This window comes from Neoarius graeffei, chromosome 9 (assembly GCF_027579695.1).
Source record: "Neoarius graeffei isolate fNeoGra1 chromosome 9, fNeoGra1.pri, whole genome shotgun sequence".
NCBI classification, from domain to species: Eukaryota; Metazoa; Chordata; class Actinopteri; order Siluriformes; family Ariidae; genus Neoarius; species Neoarius graeffei.
The window spans coordinates 17,091,658-17,109,185 of record NC_083577.1 but is presented as its reverse complement, the minus strand read 5'-3'; the positions used below and the strand labels follow the sequence as shown (position 1 = coordinate 17,109,185).

General features: G+C 46.8%; 1 protein-coding gene across 5 annotated transcripts in view; it reads right to left on the bottom strand.

Moving 5' to 3' along the window:
* Positions 1 to 3,477: 3,477 nt before the first annotated feature.
* LOC132891486 (mitogen-activated protein kinase kinase kinase kinase 4) overlaps positions 3,478 to 17,528 on the bottom strand; it is a 218,427-nt gene continuing 204,376 nt past the window's right edge. For all 5 annotated transcript variants that reach the window (XM_060929103.1, XM_060929106.1, XM_060929104.1 and 2 more), the window contains one exon: positions 3,478 to 6,166. In XM_060929103.1, the coding sequence (XP_060785086.1) occupies positions 6,083 to 6,166 (84 nt within the window). In that variant the 3' untranslated portion in view covers positions 3,478 to 6,082. The remainder of the gene's footprint in view (positions 6,167 to 17,528) is intronic.

Below are 17,528 nucleotides of genomic sequence, written 5' to 3'. Positions count from 1 at the left end.
ACAAAAATTGCAGCGAGGTTTGCTTCATTAAATGCAGACGATTTAAAGAGACAGACATGCTGAACACCTGAAAAGCTACCAAAACCTCACTAGATATTCTTCATGCATATTTACATGAGAAAAACATACCAACGGACATCAAAAAACTGGAAGAGAGAGTAATAGCAGAAATATTGTCAAAGATCTACTTGGAGGTGAGGAAAAGTGATGGAGACTTTTACAAAAGGACTTCACTCGTGGACTTCACTCAGCAAAGCCTTTTTGTTTTGAACAACTGCAGTGTAACAATTAACTACGACCAAAAGTAACTGTGAACTTGAACTGTCTACCTGTATATAACTTGTATATTAGTTGGGTTGTTGTTCAGGCAATTTGGACTTGGACCATTTTTACTGTTAGAACTTTGACTTTGTACAGTACACTGGATTGACAGAACATTGAATTACATTCGATCAGAATCAGCATTTAATATTGGTAAGTTACCCCCCGTTCTTAACTTTTTGTAAAATCTATAATTGTTTCATCAAATGTGTATGAAAATAATAATAATAATAATAATAATAATAATAATGGATTTTTTCATGGTATATCAGATATATTCGATTCAGCTACTTGTCTTCGACTTGTTCAGTATCATGCTAGCTGAATGGAATATATCTGATATACCACTCAACACCAGCCAACATTATTTAAATATGTCACTCAGATCCACAACGTATTTCATATGAAAAATGCAAGTTTTTCCAACACACAATGATAAACTTCATCTCTTCAAGCCAACATGTGATTTTTTTTAATTATTATATAAGACAAGTTCACTAACAAAAAGTACCTAAATTTATCAAAACAATTCATCGATTTCCTCACAAGTGACATACAGAGAAATATGTTCTGGCTGTAGCTCATATGAAAAATATGAATGGTACATTTCCCAGTACACTCATGTCCACACACATTCATATATATATATATATATATATATATATATATATATATATATATATATATATATATAATTTTTTTTCATTCATATATATTACACACACACACACACACACTTGCACTTGTAATTAGGTTTAGTATGTACCAGTTCGATTTAAAACTGAAACGGACATGAATGTGTTCGATGCTGGCTCAGCAGTTCAATATCATTTAGGTTTTCATAAACTCTCATAATTACCATCTTATGAAACAAAATACTAAAATACACTAGAATAGAATTTTGTTAATAAAAACTTGTAATTTGTAATATGCATATATGACTCATTTACAACATAATAACAAAATACAATTCACATAAAAGAAAACCTAACTAAAATGATCATAAAATAGATGGTAGTTTAACACCTTGAGCGAGAGAAAAAAAAAACACGTAACATTCCTTAAATTACAAAGGACCATCAGGACTTCTGGCCACACGCAGAGCAGACACCAGGACATTAGCAGCAGATCCTTCATGTCCTGTAAGTTGTGAGGTACAACTCCATGGATTGGACTTGTTTATCTGGTACGTCCCACAGATGCTCGATTGGATTGAGGTCTGGGGAACTTTGAGGTCAACACCTTAAACTCTCAGTCATGTTTCTCAAATCATTCCTGAACAGGTTTTGCAGTGCGTCAGGGAGCATTATCTTGCTGAAAGAGGCCACTGATATTAGGGAATAGCGGTGCCATGAAGGAGTGTACTTGGTTTATAACAATGGTATGTGCCAAAGTGATTTCCAGATGAATGCCAGAACCCAGTTTCCCAGTAGAACATTACCCAGAGCATCACTTGTCTTCCCATAGTACATCCTGGTGCCATCTCTTCCCCAGGTAAGAGATGCACACATACCTGGCTATTAACATGATGCAAAAGAAAACATGATTAATCAGACCAGGCCACCTTCTTCCATTGCGCCATGGTCCAGATCTGATGCTCATGTGCTCATTGCAGGTGCGTTCGGTGGGATGCAGGAGTCAGTGTGGCATCCTGCAGCCACACAGCAAGTTGTGATGCACTGTGTGTTCTGACACTTTGCTGTTTTCACGAGCATTCACTTTTTCAGCAATTTGTGCTACAGTAGCTCTTCTGTGGGACTGGAACACATGGGCTAGCCTTCACTCTGCATGCTCATCAATGAGATTGATCAATCGATCTATCTACCTATCTATTGTATTTGCATCAACCTGAGTATGTATATAATAAACAAGGAATCTCATCACATAAGCACAATGACTAAGAAGCTCACGTTCAAACATGAATCAAGCAGTGGAAACTCTGTAGAGTAGCGGTGAGTCAGAGTGGGTATCATCCTCTATACACTTAATCTGCGACTTTAGCACACACTGGGATTTTCTTTTTAGGTCTTTTAGGAATATACATTTTACACACACCCCATGTAAAACAATGGGCACACACAGGAACAAATGCACGTGCGCATACGCACAGACAAAAATGCACTTTGTAGGAAGTCATCCAAGAATTTTTTGTGGCATCCTGTATGCCAGTGACTGTGTCATCAAGATGAAAATTCTCCTTCTCTCTCACACACAACAGGAACTCCCAAGACGATGTGACGTTGTGCAACAAATGACAGTAACAAGTGCTCATACTTGGTCGTCAAGGAAATGTGACATAAAAGAAAATGCATCACTATAAGCAGTCAGCATTTCATCTCACGTCTGATGAAACTCACCCAGCAGATTTACTTCATTTCCAGCCACAAATACTATCAAGCATATAAAATATTTTCAATTAAAAAAAGCCTGGTACAACTTTATATGACAGCATTTTTATATTTAAGCACAAAACAATGTTTACTTTTTACTTTCGATTTATATTAATTCGATCCGAGGACAGCAGGAAGATTTCACAAAACCTGAGTTGCTTTTAGACAGTCAGCGAACCGAGTCAAGTTTAATCACCCTGTATGAGGAACCAACAGGATTAAAAAAAATATATAATAATTTTAAAAATATATAAAATTTAAAAAATTACAGCTTGGCATTTTGTTGTGAAGAAGTGAGTCTGAGAGATATGACTGCACCACCAACAGCTGGTTTTATTCCACCAAAAATGAGCACAATTTTGAGAGATATTTCTCATATAAATGAGATAAAGCCGTTACTGACAGAAATCAGGAGGGACATTAATACAGAGGACAGGAAACCAGGTTTTCTGATAGCTTTCGATGTCTTATGTGGATTTCTCAAAAGATGTATAACAAACTGAGTTTTAAATAATGGATTAGTAAAGCAGATTTTAGAAATTCCTGGTAGTGGACAGACTTTTCATTTATTTCTCTATTTATTTATTTCCATAATCTGAATTCTGCTGTGCAAGAACATCTGACGATTCAATTAAAAAACTACTTTAAGAGTGTGGAAGAAATGTCATCAAAAATAAAGAGGAAACAAATGACGGTATCAAGAAAATTTCCACTCATCACTTAAAAAGAAACACCTTGAGAGGAAAAAAATAACACAGAAAATTCCTTAAGTTACTTTAGGAATTTATTTTCAAAGGGAAAAAAAAACAAAAAAAAAAAACCCAAAAAACAAAAGGACCATCAGAAAAATACAGGACTTCCTGCCATACACAGAGAGGACAAATGATACAGTGCCACGACTGAAACACAGACATCCAGATCAGCCGGGAACGGTTCTGAAACGTCGTTATCCATTAAACATCATTATCTGTCCGAGTTATTAGCCTTAAACAACTGAGAAGAGAAATACTGACAAAAAAAAAAGTCAATACAAAAAAGCTAAGAGTTCTGTAAGAGAAAACATAAATAAATTGAACATTAGTGTAGCTCAACGTTTGCATCTGTAAACATTTTCCTCAACAGGTGAACATTATATTAAGTGAGCACTACATTACGACTGCACTCGACTCGCTGTACGGCTGTAGAGACTGAAATGAACAGTAGAGAAATAGGCTATAGTTAAGCTTCTTAACTATATCTAGAACTGGAGCACTCGGAGCTCTGAGAAAAGAAAAACAACAGAACAAGTTTGTGTTTCATGTAGTGGTTCCTTAACGTCAGGTCTTAAGTTTCTGCTTTTTGTTATTGGAGCAGAATTGGTTTATTTTCTTATGCAAAAACTGCAAGCCGTAATCTTTTTGCATGAAGCTGAAAGGAAATCTAAACTTGAACAATAATTAATACTTATTAGCATTAAATAAAATTATACAAACAATTTAATAAAAGCACCTAACAAAAAATATGGTGGTGAATGGTCCGTGTGTGTGTGTAGGAGCATAATTGTAAAACTGAAGGGAAAAGACATGAAAAATATCTGATGATGGACCCAAAAACCCCACAGTGTTAGCCTTCATTATGTAAATATAGTACACACACACACTCTTAAAAAAAAAAATCTGCTAGCTGTAATATCAGTTTAATTCGTGTGTCCATACTGAAGGACTAAAATGTATAAACCACATTGCAGTGTTTATTTTGTGGAGTAACAGCAGCTGTGTTGTTTTGAAAGAGTGTGTTTAAGAACTGACAAAATGTTGGCAGTTTATAAACTGAAAGAGATCTACAGAGAGAAGAGCAATGAAACAGGACAGTACTAGGCTGTATGTGTGAGGGGTGTGTGTCTGTGTGTGTGTGGTGAGATTGCTATTGCTCTCCTCAGAATCACATATACACCAAGCTGTACAGCTGAAACACCTTCAGTAACACACAACGCTGTATTACGCTCTAAAGGAACATGTTTAATATCAACAAGCGGCAGGTCACCTGACAGGAACCCACGGAGAAGGCGGAGAAAATCACACTGATCATGCTGAATGTACGCAACACTGAGGAGGTCAGATACCCTTACAGTCTGGATTGGACTGAAACGGAACAGTGAAGAGATGATGCTGAACACAAATGACTGCGTACAACGGTGAACAACTCCAAAGACACGCACTATAGACTCAGACGGCTCAGTTTGTAAATTGTTACTCTGTTAAACATTGTCAAAGGAAGAAAATAAAACAGCGTGGAGTCATGCCTTTCAACTTTTAGCACAAGAACAGACAGTATTTTCACACTACATTCCCACTTAGTGCATCGTATATATCTGGAAAAATCCAAGGGGAAAAAACAAAAACAAAAAAACATCACGTCATGTCATCCACGTAATGGCATGAACAGAAGTTTTCTGGGTCAGATGTTCCTCCTCATCACAAGCTGTGACTGAATCCAAAATTTCACTGAATCTGCTCACATGACTGAAGGAACACCTCACTACTTCCTTTCAATTTCATATCACACATTCACAGCAGGTGTCATTTCACACGCAGTCTATAAAACTAACTAGAGGCGAGAGAGTGCCAATGCTCAGCTGTCAGGTGAGACGGAGGAGTTGGGGTCACGAATTAATATGCAAAAGTCCATGCTTGTGGCTCTCTCTGACTTAAAAAAAAAAAAAAAATTTTAAAAATACAAATAAAAAAAAAAATTAGGGTGTCGACTTGGGCTTCAGTGAAATGAAGAATACAGAGAACAGTGAGAATGAGAACGTGTGAGCCTTAAAATCACAGGTAGAAGATTACGAGAATCTGCATATTTAGTGAATAATAATAATAATAATAATAATAGCATTAAAATATTCTTTCGTGGTCCATCTCCGTCCTCGACGCGTCTCACACACACATACCTGTCCATAACATGAATACACTTCACTTTCCCAGGACCCACCGAATAAACACACACGCGCTTCATTTTACCTTCTGTTCTGAAACTACGACGTATTTCCCCCATCAGTTATACCCTCACTCTACCACTTGGTCAATCAGGGATTTCTACAGAAGGAAAACATGTACACAGGCTAGCAATAATACTGTAAGATAAAACCTGTCACCCAGAACCTTCTCCCTTTCTCACACTTGTTTATTTTTATTTTTTTTCTTCATCTAAATTTCTTGACAGCTACTCAGTCCAGTTTATGACAGCAGGTGAGGGTCATTTAGCGTAACGTGGTTTCTGCTCGTCACACTGAGGATCTCTGGTTGTACTTTAGATGTGTGGTGGTTGTAGGTTTTCCCGACGCTGCCATCTTGTAAAAAGGGATGTCGTCATTCCAGGCTGAGTGGGAGTGTTTACCAGCTGAGTAAGGATGTGCGTCCTAGTGTCATGAAGTAGACCTGGCTGGAACCTCCGGAACGCACTGACGCAAAGAAAACCTGGGAACAAACAAACAATGGTTAAGTACATTCTTACTAAAACTCTTCTCCATTCTTCATGAGGAGACAGTGATGTGGAGCCTCAGGTTCATGTTCAGGCTACAACATTCACAACCCCTGAGGAAACGGAGCAAGAATAACTGTTCAACAAACCACTTGTTTTCAGAAATTTATAACCATAGTGATAGCTTTCAAACTGCGCGCGCGCGCATGTGTGTGTGTGTGTGTGTGAGAGAGAGAGGGAGACAGACAGACAGAAAATGAGACCGATAGAGAGCAAGACAAACAAAGAGAGACACAGAGACAGAGAGAGGGGAAGACAAAAACAGCAACAGAGAGGCAAAGAGACAAAGACAAAAAACGAGACAGAGCAAGACAAACACAGAGCGAGAAAGAGAAAGCAAGACACACATACAGAGACAGACAGAGAGGCAAAGACAGAGACAGTAAGACAAACAGAGAGAGACAAAAACAGAGCGAGAGAGAAAGACAGAGAGACAGACAAAAACAGACAGCGAGAGAGACTTTGACTTAAGAAAACCTTTATTAAACAAAAAGTAAAAACAAAAGGTATCAGTTAACTTTTATCATTGCTCACGTAGAAAAAAACACAAAAAAATGAGAGCAACAACTCTCCCTTGATTCAGAGAGTACAGAATACACCTCCTACAGCCCACAGGTCACTGAAAGTTATAAGATCATCCACCAAAGTGTAAAAACCATGTTCCACTCTGATCCGTGGTCTAAGAAGTCCTCTGCAGATCTGCTCAGCGTCCACAGAGCCCACCCCCTGACGCCCGTTCTTACGACTCAACCAAATAGACAGCTTTGCAGTGGCAAACAAAAAATTAATCAGTAAGTGAATCTTTCCTTTCTTTGCTGAATACTTTGGACCATAAACAAACAACTGAAAATAAAAGTGCTCCCCCAAACCCTGAACCAGTACCCTCAACAGATCAAAAAGTGCAACTAAACGTGAACACTGAACAAATAAATGTGCTAAAGTCTCTGGTTGCGAACAGAAAAACAACCCTCCCCCGTGATCAGGATCCAGGCGTGCTGCTGTGTGTCTGTTTGTGGCTATTGCCCCGTGCACGACCCTCCACTGGAGGTCAGCTGCCCGTTTTTCAACAGGCCGTTTATACAGGGACTGCCAGCAGCCTTTCGGGGACGAGCCTGGGCCAAAAAACTCAGTCCACCTTGAGGCTTTTATATCCTTAAGTGACTGAAAGTTCCGTACTTTCACACACGTGCAATACAGCGCTTTCTTCCCCAAACCTTCGAACTTTCCCAGCTGTGGTGCTCTGGAGGAAAGGAGACCATCTTCTCCCTCTTGCCATTCAGCAATAGTGGCACTAACATCCAGGCAAGGAAAGGCGTACTCAGCAGCTTCATCCCAGTGATCAGGAAGGGAAGCATCCTCCGTGATAAAGGCCTTCAGACCTTCTGGTAATGATCCTAACATCTCCTCCACCACTCTGGACAGCAGCCTCGGTCTGATGTTTATTGGTCTGCTCCAGGACCTCCACTGGCATCAGCAGGTGGCCAAGCTTTACACATCCAGCCTCTCTGAGAGATGATCTCAGACTGGCTGATGTCAGGACCTCTACTCTAATGAGACTGTTGAACGAAGGCTCCTCCAACAGCCACAGGCCTGCTGCAGGAGCAGGATCTCTGGTTACCTTCAGTACTCTCCAACACTTTAAAACCAAAGAGTAGAAAGGGGCAAGTCCAGTCAGGTCCTCCTGCCTTAGCAAGAAGCTTACTGTAGCCCAGACACCCAGCTTTCGGCAGGACAGCGCTGGCAATTTCCAGCCACCTCACACCAACCTGATACAACAAGTCTCTGGGGAGTCTGCAGCCTGAAAGCCATCACCCGGGCAGAGATGTATATGAGGCCTTGCCCTCCCTCCTCCACTGGCAGGTACAATGCTGAAGCCCATACCCATTGCTGTCCTGTCCAGAAAAAGTCCAAGATGGTTCGCTGAATGTCCTCAATCAGACCTCTAAGGTGGGGAGAGAACAGTCAGTCTGTGCCACAGCGTAGAAGCGACCAAGTTACTGACAACCAGAACTCGACCCCTATACGACAGCTGGGGTAGCAACCATTTCCATTTAGACAACCTTGCACACACCTTCTAACTCACACCCTTCCAGTTCTGCTGTTGATAACCTTCTGTGCCCAAGTACACCCCCAAGACCTTTAACCCCCTACTTCTCCACTGTAGACCTCCAGGCAGAGCCGGCAATGTTCCCTCTTCCCACTGGCCCATCTGAAAAGCCTTGCTCTTACTCCAGTTCACTTTGGCTGAGGATGCTCTCTCATATAGCCTCAAGCTATCTTTCAAGGCTTCTAGGTCTCTCTGGTCTCTTACAAAAACATTTACATCAGCATATGCAGAGACTCTAAAAGTAGAAACATGCCATGACCCTGGTAATAGCCCTGTCTAATCCCCCTTCTCACAGGAAAAGGCAGACTCAACCCGCTCCTCACTTTAACTAAGCACTCTGCCCCACCATACAATAAACCCACCCATGACACAAAAGAATCACCAAACCCAAATGCATGCAGTGTAGAAAATAAATAATTCTGATCCACCCTATCAAAAGCTTTTTCCTGGTCCAAAGAAATTATATCAAGGTTCAAATCATGAACATTACAAACATCAATTAAATCCCAAATCAAAAACAGATTGTCCAATATAGTTCTCCCTGGAATGCAATATGTCTGGTCCACGTGCACAATTATGCCCAAGTAGTCTCTCAGTCTGTTAGCCAGTGCTCTGGAGAGTATTTTCTAGTCAGTGCATAAAAGAGCCACTGGTCTCCAGTTCTTTAAAAGTGCCAAATCCCCTTTTTTTGGTAAAAGGGAGAGAACTGCCATTTGACAAGATGAAGGCAGCGACCCTCCATTAAAACATTCTAGTAGCACCTCATGTCGATCCGCGCCGATGTTTCCCCAGAACTGCTTAAAAAAAATCGGCGGTAAGCCCATCCAGTCCTGGTGCTCGGCCTGAAGCCATCTGACTGACAGCTGTAGTTAGTCCCTCCAAACTGAGCTCTCGATCCAGATCAGTTTTCTCTTGTGGGTTCAGCTGTGGAAGCCCTTCAAGCAGCTTGGCAGCACACTCTGGACTGCAGCGGTCTGCTGAGAACAAGTTGGTGTAGAAATCAGTGGCACAGTTCCTCATTTCTTTGGGGTCTGTTGTTACTGTCCCATTGGGGAGCTTCAGAAATGTCATCATTTTCCTCCTCCCAGTATTCCTCTCTAGATTGAAGGAGGAGCTTGAAGCATCCATGTCCTTAATGTTCTGGAAACGCGATCTAACCAGAGCTCCCTTCACCCTCTCCTCCAAAAGAGTTCTAAGTGCCATCTTTTTATTGTTCAGTAAATTTCTGGTAGCAGAAGTTGGTTTCAGATGTAGAGCTGGGCGATAAATCAATTTTATCGATTAATTCGAATTTACAGTTAAGGACGATGCGTTTTTATGAAAATCGGTTTTCTCTCAGTTTTAACTTCCGCCACCGACGCTCCCCTCTGCGCATGTGCAGAACGGATCGGGCAGCAGTGACGGATCGGGCACTGACACTTTTGCCCTCCTCCCGCGCGCTTGCCATAGACACACACAAACAACATGGCAGCGATTGGGGGAAAGCCGCAACTTGTGCCCAAGAAAGGAGTAACTTCCTCCATGATCTGGAATTGGTTCGGTTTTGCGGTGTCGGACGCAGACCAAACAAGTCCTCGTTGTAAGGTGTGTTTGAAAACTGTTGCTTCCAAAGGAAGCAGCATGACGAATTTATTCCAATACCTTAAACAGAAGCATGCAGCGGAGTGGGAGAAGCGCTGCTCCCAGCAGAAAGAAAACAACTGCAGCACTAGCACACCATCCAAAGTAAAGCAAGCAGCCGTCCCTGACACATTTTCGAACTGTGTGCCTTATGATAAGAATGGGGCGCGGTGGAAGGCAATCACAGATGCTATCGTGATGTTATCTCATCTACAAGCTTGTTTTTTGGCTTCTTTTTGGTTTCTGGTTGCACTTTAACCCCATAGGGGAAATTTAAGTGAAAACAAAATAAAGGGATCACTCATCCCTGTTCTGCATGAGCCCCATGGGTGGCTCGGGCGGCTCGGTCCTGTCGGGTTGCCATGTGGGACCGGTGTTGGTCGGTGCTGTGGGTTATTCATGGGTTCTGGGCCCCTGCCACGCACTCGCCCTTTGCGCGCACACACATACCTCTTCCTGGCAATACGCAACATGCCTTATTCTCTTTTAAATGCACTACACATTAGATTGCATACATCATACATCTACCAATAACCAAGAACAACAAATAGACTAGGGCAACTGAGGCGTGCATGCAGATGCCTCTGCAGGTGTTTCACTGCACGCCTTGCTTCTTTTAATGCTAACACAATTTAGAGGAGGCATATATCTATATGAGTACGCAGGGTTGTTGCAGCGTGCAGAGGGAAATCTGGGCAGAGACTCACCCTGCATGCACACTTCTTTTAATGCAATACATTAGAGAAAGCCCACAATATAGCCATTTACATTCTTACATAGGACAAATATGGCGTGTTGCGTGATGGTCTGGAGTCGAGGTGTGGTGGGTCGTGGGGGGGAGGGGGGTGCTGGGGGCCATGGGCTGGTTAGCACGCAGGGCCTTCCCTCTGCCGTCTCATTGTGGTATATCTTGTGCAGGCCGGGACGACACCGTGGTCATACTTGGGTGCCCAGGCAATCTGTATAATCAGTCAGTTAATCAAATTATTCCTATTCTTATTTCTCTTATTATTATCCTACATAAAGATAATAATACTCATTTCCTTTGAAACCCTCCTTCTCTGCGATCTAGCCTCCATCTCCCCAGTCCAACAGTAAGTCAGTACTACTCCTTATATACACTCACAAAGACACACGGACATCTCCATATACACATTATTCCTCACTGTTAATTTTGGTTTTTCACTCAATTTTAAATTCGGTGTTGTGTTTGAATTCTGTTTTTTTGTGTAGTTGTATTGTGATTGTTTCGTATAATTGTATTGTATACGAACTAAAAAATAAAAAATAAGAAAACAAAATAAAGGTAAAACTTGTTTTGAACCATTTCTTTGTCATCTGTAATTTGATTTCTAGTAGGGGGAAAAAAATCAATTAAAATCGAAAATCGGATTTTTTGTGAAAAAATCGAAGGTTTTTTTTAGGCCATATCGCCCAGCTCTATTCAGATGTAAGCCACTCTCAATGTCATGGATACTATTCTCCAAGTGCTGAATGGATATTTTGAGTTGTGTTGTAGAGAAGGATGTGTGCTGCTGACAAAAAATTCATATCTGAGACTTTCCAACCTCCCACCACTGCTTCAGAGATATGAAGCTGGCTTTCTCAGATTTCCACCTTAAACAGAACTGTTCAAAATTGCTGCAGAAAATGTTGTCTTTCAGCAGCTTGTTGTTAAAGTGGCAATAAGATTTGATTTTTTTGTCCAGAGGAGGTAATTAACTCTAAGCTCATAAGGTGATAATCTGTGAAACGAACCTGGACCTGAATGACTGAGATATAAAAGCGATCTAACCTGGCTGCACTTACCCTGTTGTCGTTAACTTTAACCCATTTGTACTGTCTAACTGTTGGGTGTTTGAGTCTCCAAGAATCCACCAAATCTAAATGTGAAATTATTCTGCCTAAAACAGTAGATGAATGAAAATGTGGTTCCTCACTAGTTCTGTCCAGAGTGAAGTCTGTGGTGCAGTTCCAGTCCCCACCTAAGATGAGTAGGGGTCGACCGATAATCGGCCTGGCCGATATATCGGGCCGATATTCTGCATTTTAGGGTTATCGGTATCGGCCATAATTTCCACCGATATGCCGATAACATGCCTTTTTGCAGCCATTTCTTTCCTAACGCGACTGCCACTGCACGCCCTTTCCTGCACTCGCCTCTCTGAGTTCAAGAACACGGTCCCGCCCACCACAACATCTGATTTGTTTGGCAGAAGAGATATAGCCAATCGACACGTGTAGCTAAACGCTGTGAACTGTTTCAAGGCGGCCGTACGGACACTCGGGCAGAAGCGGCACAAGGGATACAGCCAATCAACACGCGTAGCTAAACAGTGTGAACTGTTTCAAGGCGGCCGTATGGGCACTCGGGCAGAAACAGATCCCACTTCAAGGTAAGGACACGCTGCTTTTGCCGCAATAAGTCACAAACACACAAGTTGCAAAAGCACAACATCATTATATGTTTACATTCTTCATCTACTACTCGTTAAAATTGTCCATTTGCATCTGTGTAGCCAGGCAAACTTAGCTTACGGAAGGAAGCACTTGAATTAGCCTACAACCAACTAGTCTCGCTGAAACTACATGTAATGTTGTCCATAGTAAGCAGTCCCCAGCATAACGTAGGCTGCAGTCATTTTTAAATCCCCGTCTGGAAACGTTGTGAATGTGTCAGTAGTTCTATTTCGTTTCTCCTGACCGCCAGAGGCGGTGCTTTCAGCATATGGATATCCATCACACGAACGTGCAGGTCGAGTAATAGTAACAACAAAGTCACGTGTGACCTGGGTGACGTCACCCCGTGACCCCGGCATAAAAGACCGGTAAACCCAGGAAGTGACCTCTTACATCTTCTCGCGTTTGCAGGTTGCGAGTTGGAATTTGGACAAAACGCGTGTTAGTTTCGTTACCCGTAGGGTTGGGGCTGTGCTTACGCACCCTCCAAGAAACTGCGTTAAGTCCACCAATTCTTTTCTCTTGTCGCTATATTCGTTGATTTGTTACTCCGTTAAGCTGAGCGCTCTCGCTCGGTGGAGTTAGCTGATTAGCTCTCCGAGGCGTGTCCTTGCCGCTGGAGGCCGGCTTGTTTTCGTTCAGGTAAGCGGTTTTCATTCATTTAAATTAAAGCGGCGTTTCTCGCCGCTGTTATCAGTTCTGCGGCGCCTATCCTTGTTAACATTATCAACCGCTTTTGTTTTGTGTAGCCTTGCCTCCGGCCTGCTCACGGGCCGGCTGTCTTGTGTGTTGTATTCGTATTGTTGTTACTCCGTTAAGCTGAGCGCTCTCGCTCGGTGGAGTTAGCTGATTAGCCCTCCGAGGCGTGTCCTCGCCGCTGGAGGCCGGCTTGCTTCGTTCAGGTAAGTGGTTCATTCATTTAAATTAAAGCGGTGTTTCTCGCCGCTGTTTATCAGTTCTGTGGCGCACGGCGCCTACCCTTGTTAATATTCCCGACCGCCTTATTTTGTGTAGCCTTGTCTCAGGCCTGCTCACGGGCCGGCTGTCTTGGGTGTTGTATTCGTATTGTTTGTTACTCCATTAAGCTGAGCGCTCTTGCTCGGTGGAGTTAGCTGACTAGCCCTCCGAGGCGGTGTCCTCACCGCTGGAGGCCGGCTTGCTTTCGTTCAGGTAAGCGGTTTTCATTCATTTAAATTAAAGCGGTGTTTCTCGCCGCTGTTTATCAGTTCTGTGGCGCACGGCGCCTCTCCTTGTTAATATTCCCGACCACGGGTGTGTTCGCCCGGTCGTTTTTCATTGCCGCCTGATTGTTTATTTTGGGATACTTACTTGGGGTGTTCTCGCCCTATTTTTTAAGTTGCCTTCTGCCAGCCAGGTGTCATGGACCTATTCTCTCGCTGCGCCAACTGCCGGGCCCCCCTCGAGCCGGAGGACGGCCACCGCGAGTGCCCCTCGTGCCTGGGTATTGATCACCTGCGGCAGGGGTTGACGGACATGGCCTGCGCAGACTGCATGTGCCTGAGTGTGGCTGCGCGGACCGCCAGGCTGGCTCGGTTGGCTCCTCCGTCTGACATCCCCCGGGCCTCGGGGGGACAGGACATGGTGCCGGCTGCAGCAGCGGGGCCCAGCAAGCGCCGTGGGGCTCCCCCACGCGTCTCCGCTTCTAAGGCGAAAAAGAAGCGCTCGGACGATTTGGCTCGGAAGGTGGAGGTGATGTCCACCGAGCTGGAGGAAATGAAGGCCCTGTTGGCGAATCTCCAGCCTCCGCCACAGGGCAGCAGTGTTCCCGCAGCCACCCCTTCTGCCTGGCAGCCCGACCGTTCACCATCACCACCGCTTCTGTCACCGGCCGTTGATGCACGCGGCCTGGATGAACTGTCGATCCGGGCGTCGGAGAGCTTTGACTGCGGTGGGTCTGTTGGTCACGACTCCACCTCTCCGGCCGGTTCCCAGGCCACCAGCCATGGCACCGTGGCAGCGTCGGAAGGCGGACACTCATCCATCCAGCCAACGCTGAGGGCTGCATTGGCCCGTCTGGGGTTGGACACGCCCCCGGTGGCCCAGCATCAGAGCGCTTTCTTCAGAGGTTCCACACAGCCTTCCTCGTTGTCTGTTCCGCCCTCGGTCCCATACATCGAGGAGTTACAGAGGTGTTGGGCGGACCCTAGACGCCTTTCCCACCTCCCTAGTGACTGCAGGGCCCTGGCAGCAATGCAGGACGCCCCTACCTACGGCCTCCAGCAGATGCCCAACATTGAGCCCTCTGTGGCTGCCCTCGTCCTTTCACCCAACGAGGCTCTGCGGCCTGACGCCCGATGCCCCCGCACCCAATGCCGTGCGACCGATGACCTCATCGTGCGGGGATACGACACGGCGGCACGAATGGGTCGTATTGACAATTCCATGTCCCATCTGCTGCTGGCCCTCGCCCAGACACTGGAGGGGACGAGCGCGGCATCACGGGAGCTGTGCGACGCGGCTCTCCAGGCCTTTGCCTACTCGTCGCGGGAACTGGGCCGGCTGATGTCGTATCTCACCCTCGCCCGCCGGCAGATATGGCTGGCACAGTCCCCTCTGGCCGAGCCCGACCGCCGTGTGCTGCGCGCTCTCCCTGTTGTCCCCGGGGAGCTGTTTGGCGAGGCCGCTCAGCAAGCCCTGGACCGGAGTGCCCAGGTCGTCCAGGCGCGGCAGCAGTTTGCTGGCCTCCGCCAGGTCCACCGCCATGGCAATACTGCCCAGTCCTCCAGGGGGCCCACACCGACTCTGTCTCGGCCACGCACCCGCCAGGAGACCAGACGGGTTGATGACTTTCGTCGCCCCACCACCTCCCGGACCCGCGGTGCCGCTCCCTACACCCAGTCCGCTCCTCGTCGCCCCCATGGTGACCGACGGGGGCGCTCTGGACGGCGCTGACATCAGCGCGCCAGCGGTCGGCCGCTTTTCCAGCGAACAGCTCCAAAGCTGGAAAGCGTTGACCCCAGACCCCTGGGTGCTGGTGACCCTCACCGAGGGTTACCGCATCCAGTTCTGCCGCCGACCGCCGTGTTTTCATGGGGTCAAACACACCACCGTGAGCCATCCGGGGAAGTCCCTCGTCCTCCGGCAGGAAATCTCCGCCCTCCTGGAGAAGGGAGCAATCTCTCCCGTCGACCGGCAGAGACAGCAAGGTGGGTTCTACTCCAGGTATTTTCTGGTTCCGAAGAAGGACGGCGGTATCCGCCCGATCCTCGACCTGAGGTCCCTCAACTCCCACTTGAAGACCATGAGATTCCGCATGCTGCGTACAGTGGATGTCTTACACCACATCCAGGCGGGCGACTGGTTTGCCACCATCGACCTGAAAGACGCCTACTTCCATGTTCCCATTACGCCACACCACAGGCAGTTCCTGCGGTTTGCCTTCGAGGGCCAGGCTTTCGAGTTCAATGTTCTGCCCTTTGGGATATCGCTGGCACCCCGTGTGTTCACCAGGTGTGTGGCAGCGGCATTGGCAGCGGCATTGGCACCACTTCAGGCAAGGGGTTTGCGTGTCCTGCCTTACCTGGACGACTGGCTCGTCTGTTCACGGTCAGCAGCTCAGGCCCGCACCGACATCGCGACTGTGCTCTCACATGTCGCAGAGCTGGGGCTCAGGGTGAATTACAAGAGCTCGCTGGTGCCCAGCCAGGAGACTACCTTCTTGGGCATGCACCTGGATTCGAGGTCGTTGATGGCAACCCCCTCCCAGACCAGGATCCACAACATCCGCCTGCTGCTTGGCCGCTTCGAACGGGGCAGGTCACTCGCCCTGAAGACCTTTCAGTGCCTGCTGGGCATGCTTACGGCAGCCTCCTCTCTGGTCCCGCTGGGACTCCTGGACTTACGCCCGCTTCAGAGGTGGCTCAACGATCTCCACCTCCACCCGGTGCTGCACGGGCACAGGCTCGTGAGGGCGACGGATACTTTTTTCAGGCTCCTCCGTCCATAGAGGAGGAGGGCTTACCTTCTGCGGGGTGTTCCGCTGGCGGCTATCCCCTCCCGGAGGGAGGTCATCACCATGGATGCTTCCCTGGGAGGCTGGGGTGCAGTCTGGCAATGCCGGACTGTCAGAGGCTACTGGAGTCCAGGGCAGCGACAGCAGCACATCAACGTGCTGGAGCTATGGGCTGTGTTCCTCGGCCTACAGCACTTCCTCCCAGGCCTGGCCGGCAGACACGTTCTGGTGCGGACGGACAATGCTACGGTAGTGTACTACATCAACCACCAGGGAGGCACCAAGTCCCTCCAGTGCTTGGAAGTGGCCGGCCAACTTCTGTGGTGGGCCCATCGACATCTCTTGAGCCTGCGTGCCATGTACTTGCCAGGCACCGCCAACAGGGCAGCGGATCTGCTGTCCCGCCAGGACCCCGATCCCGGGGAATGGAGACTCAACCCAGCGGTGGTTCTCGCCATCTGGGAACGTTTTGGCAGGGCGGAGGTGGACCTCTTTGCCTGCCAGGAGTCGACACACTGCCCTCTGTGGTTCAGCCTCCACGGCCCCAGCTCCCTGGGCCAGGATGCGCTGGCGCATGCTTGGCCGAGGCAACTGCTGTATGCCTTCCCCCCTCTGCTGCTGATTGTGCCAACCCTACACAGGGTTGCGATGGACCACCACGGGCTGCTGCTTGTCGCCCCACGGTGGCCGGGCCGAGTGTGGTTTCCCAAGTTACTGCAACTTCTGAACGGCGACCCCTGGTGCCTGCCAGTGAGGACGGACCTGCTATCACAGCTGGGAGGGCAGATCTGGCACCCGGATCCAGCCCGTCTGCAGCTCTGGGTGTGGTCGCTGAAGGGCCGGACCCCCTGCTAGGTCTCTGTGAGCCGGCAGTGGTCAACACCATTGCAAGCTCTCGGGCACCCTCCACCAATGCCCTCTACGCCAACAGATGGAGGCTTTTCTCCAACTGGTGCTTAACTCGGGGGGAGGAGCCTACATGCTGCCCCCTGCCGACCATTCTACTGTTCCTCCAGTCTCTGTTTGATAAGGGTCTTACTCCTGCCACCATTAAGGTCTATGCAGCTGCCATCTCTGCTCAGCATGCCAGAGTTGGGGGAAGGACCGTGGGGTCCCACCCCTTGGTGGCACGTTTCTT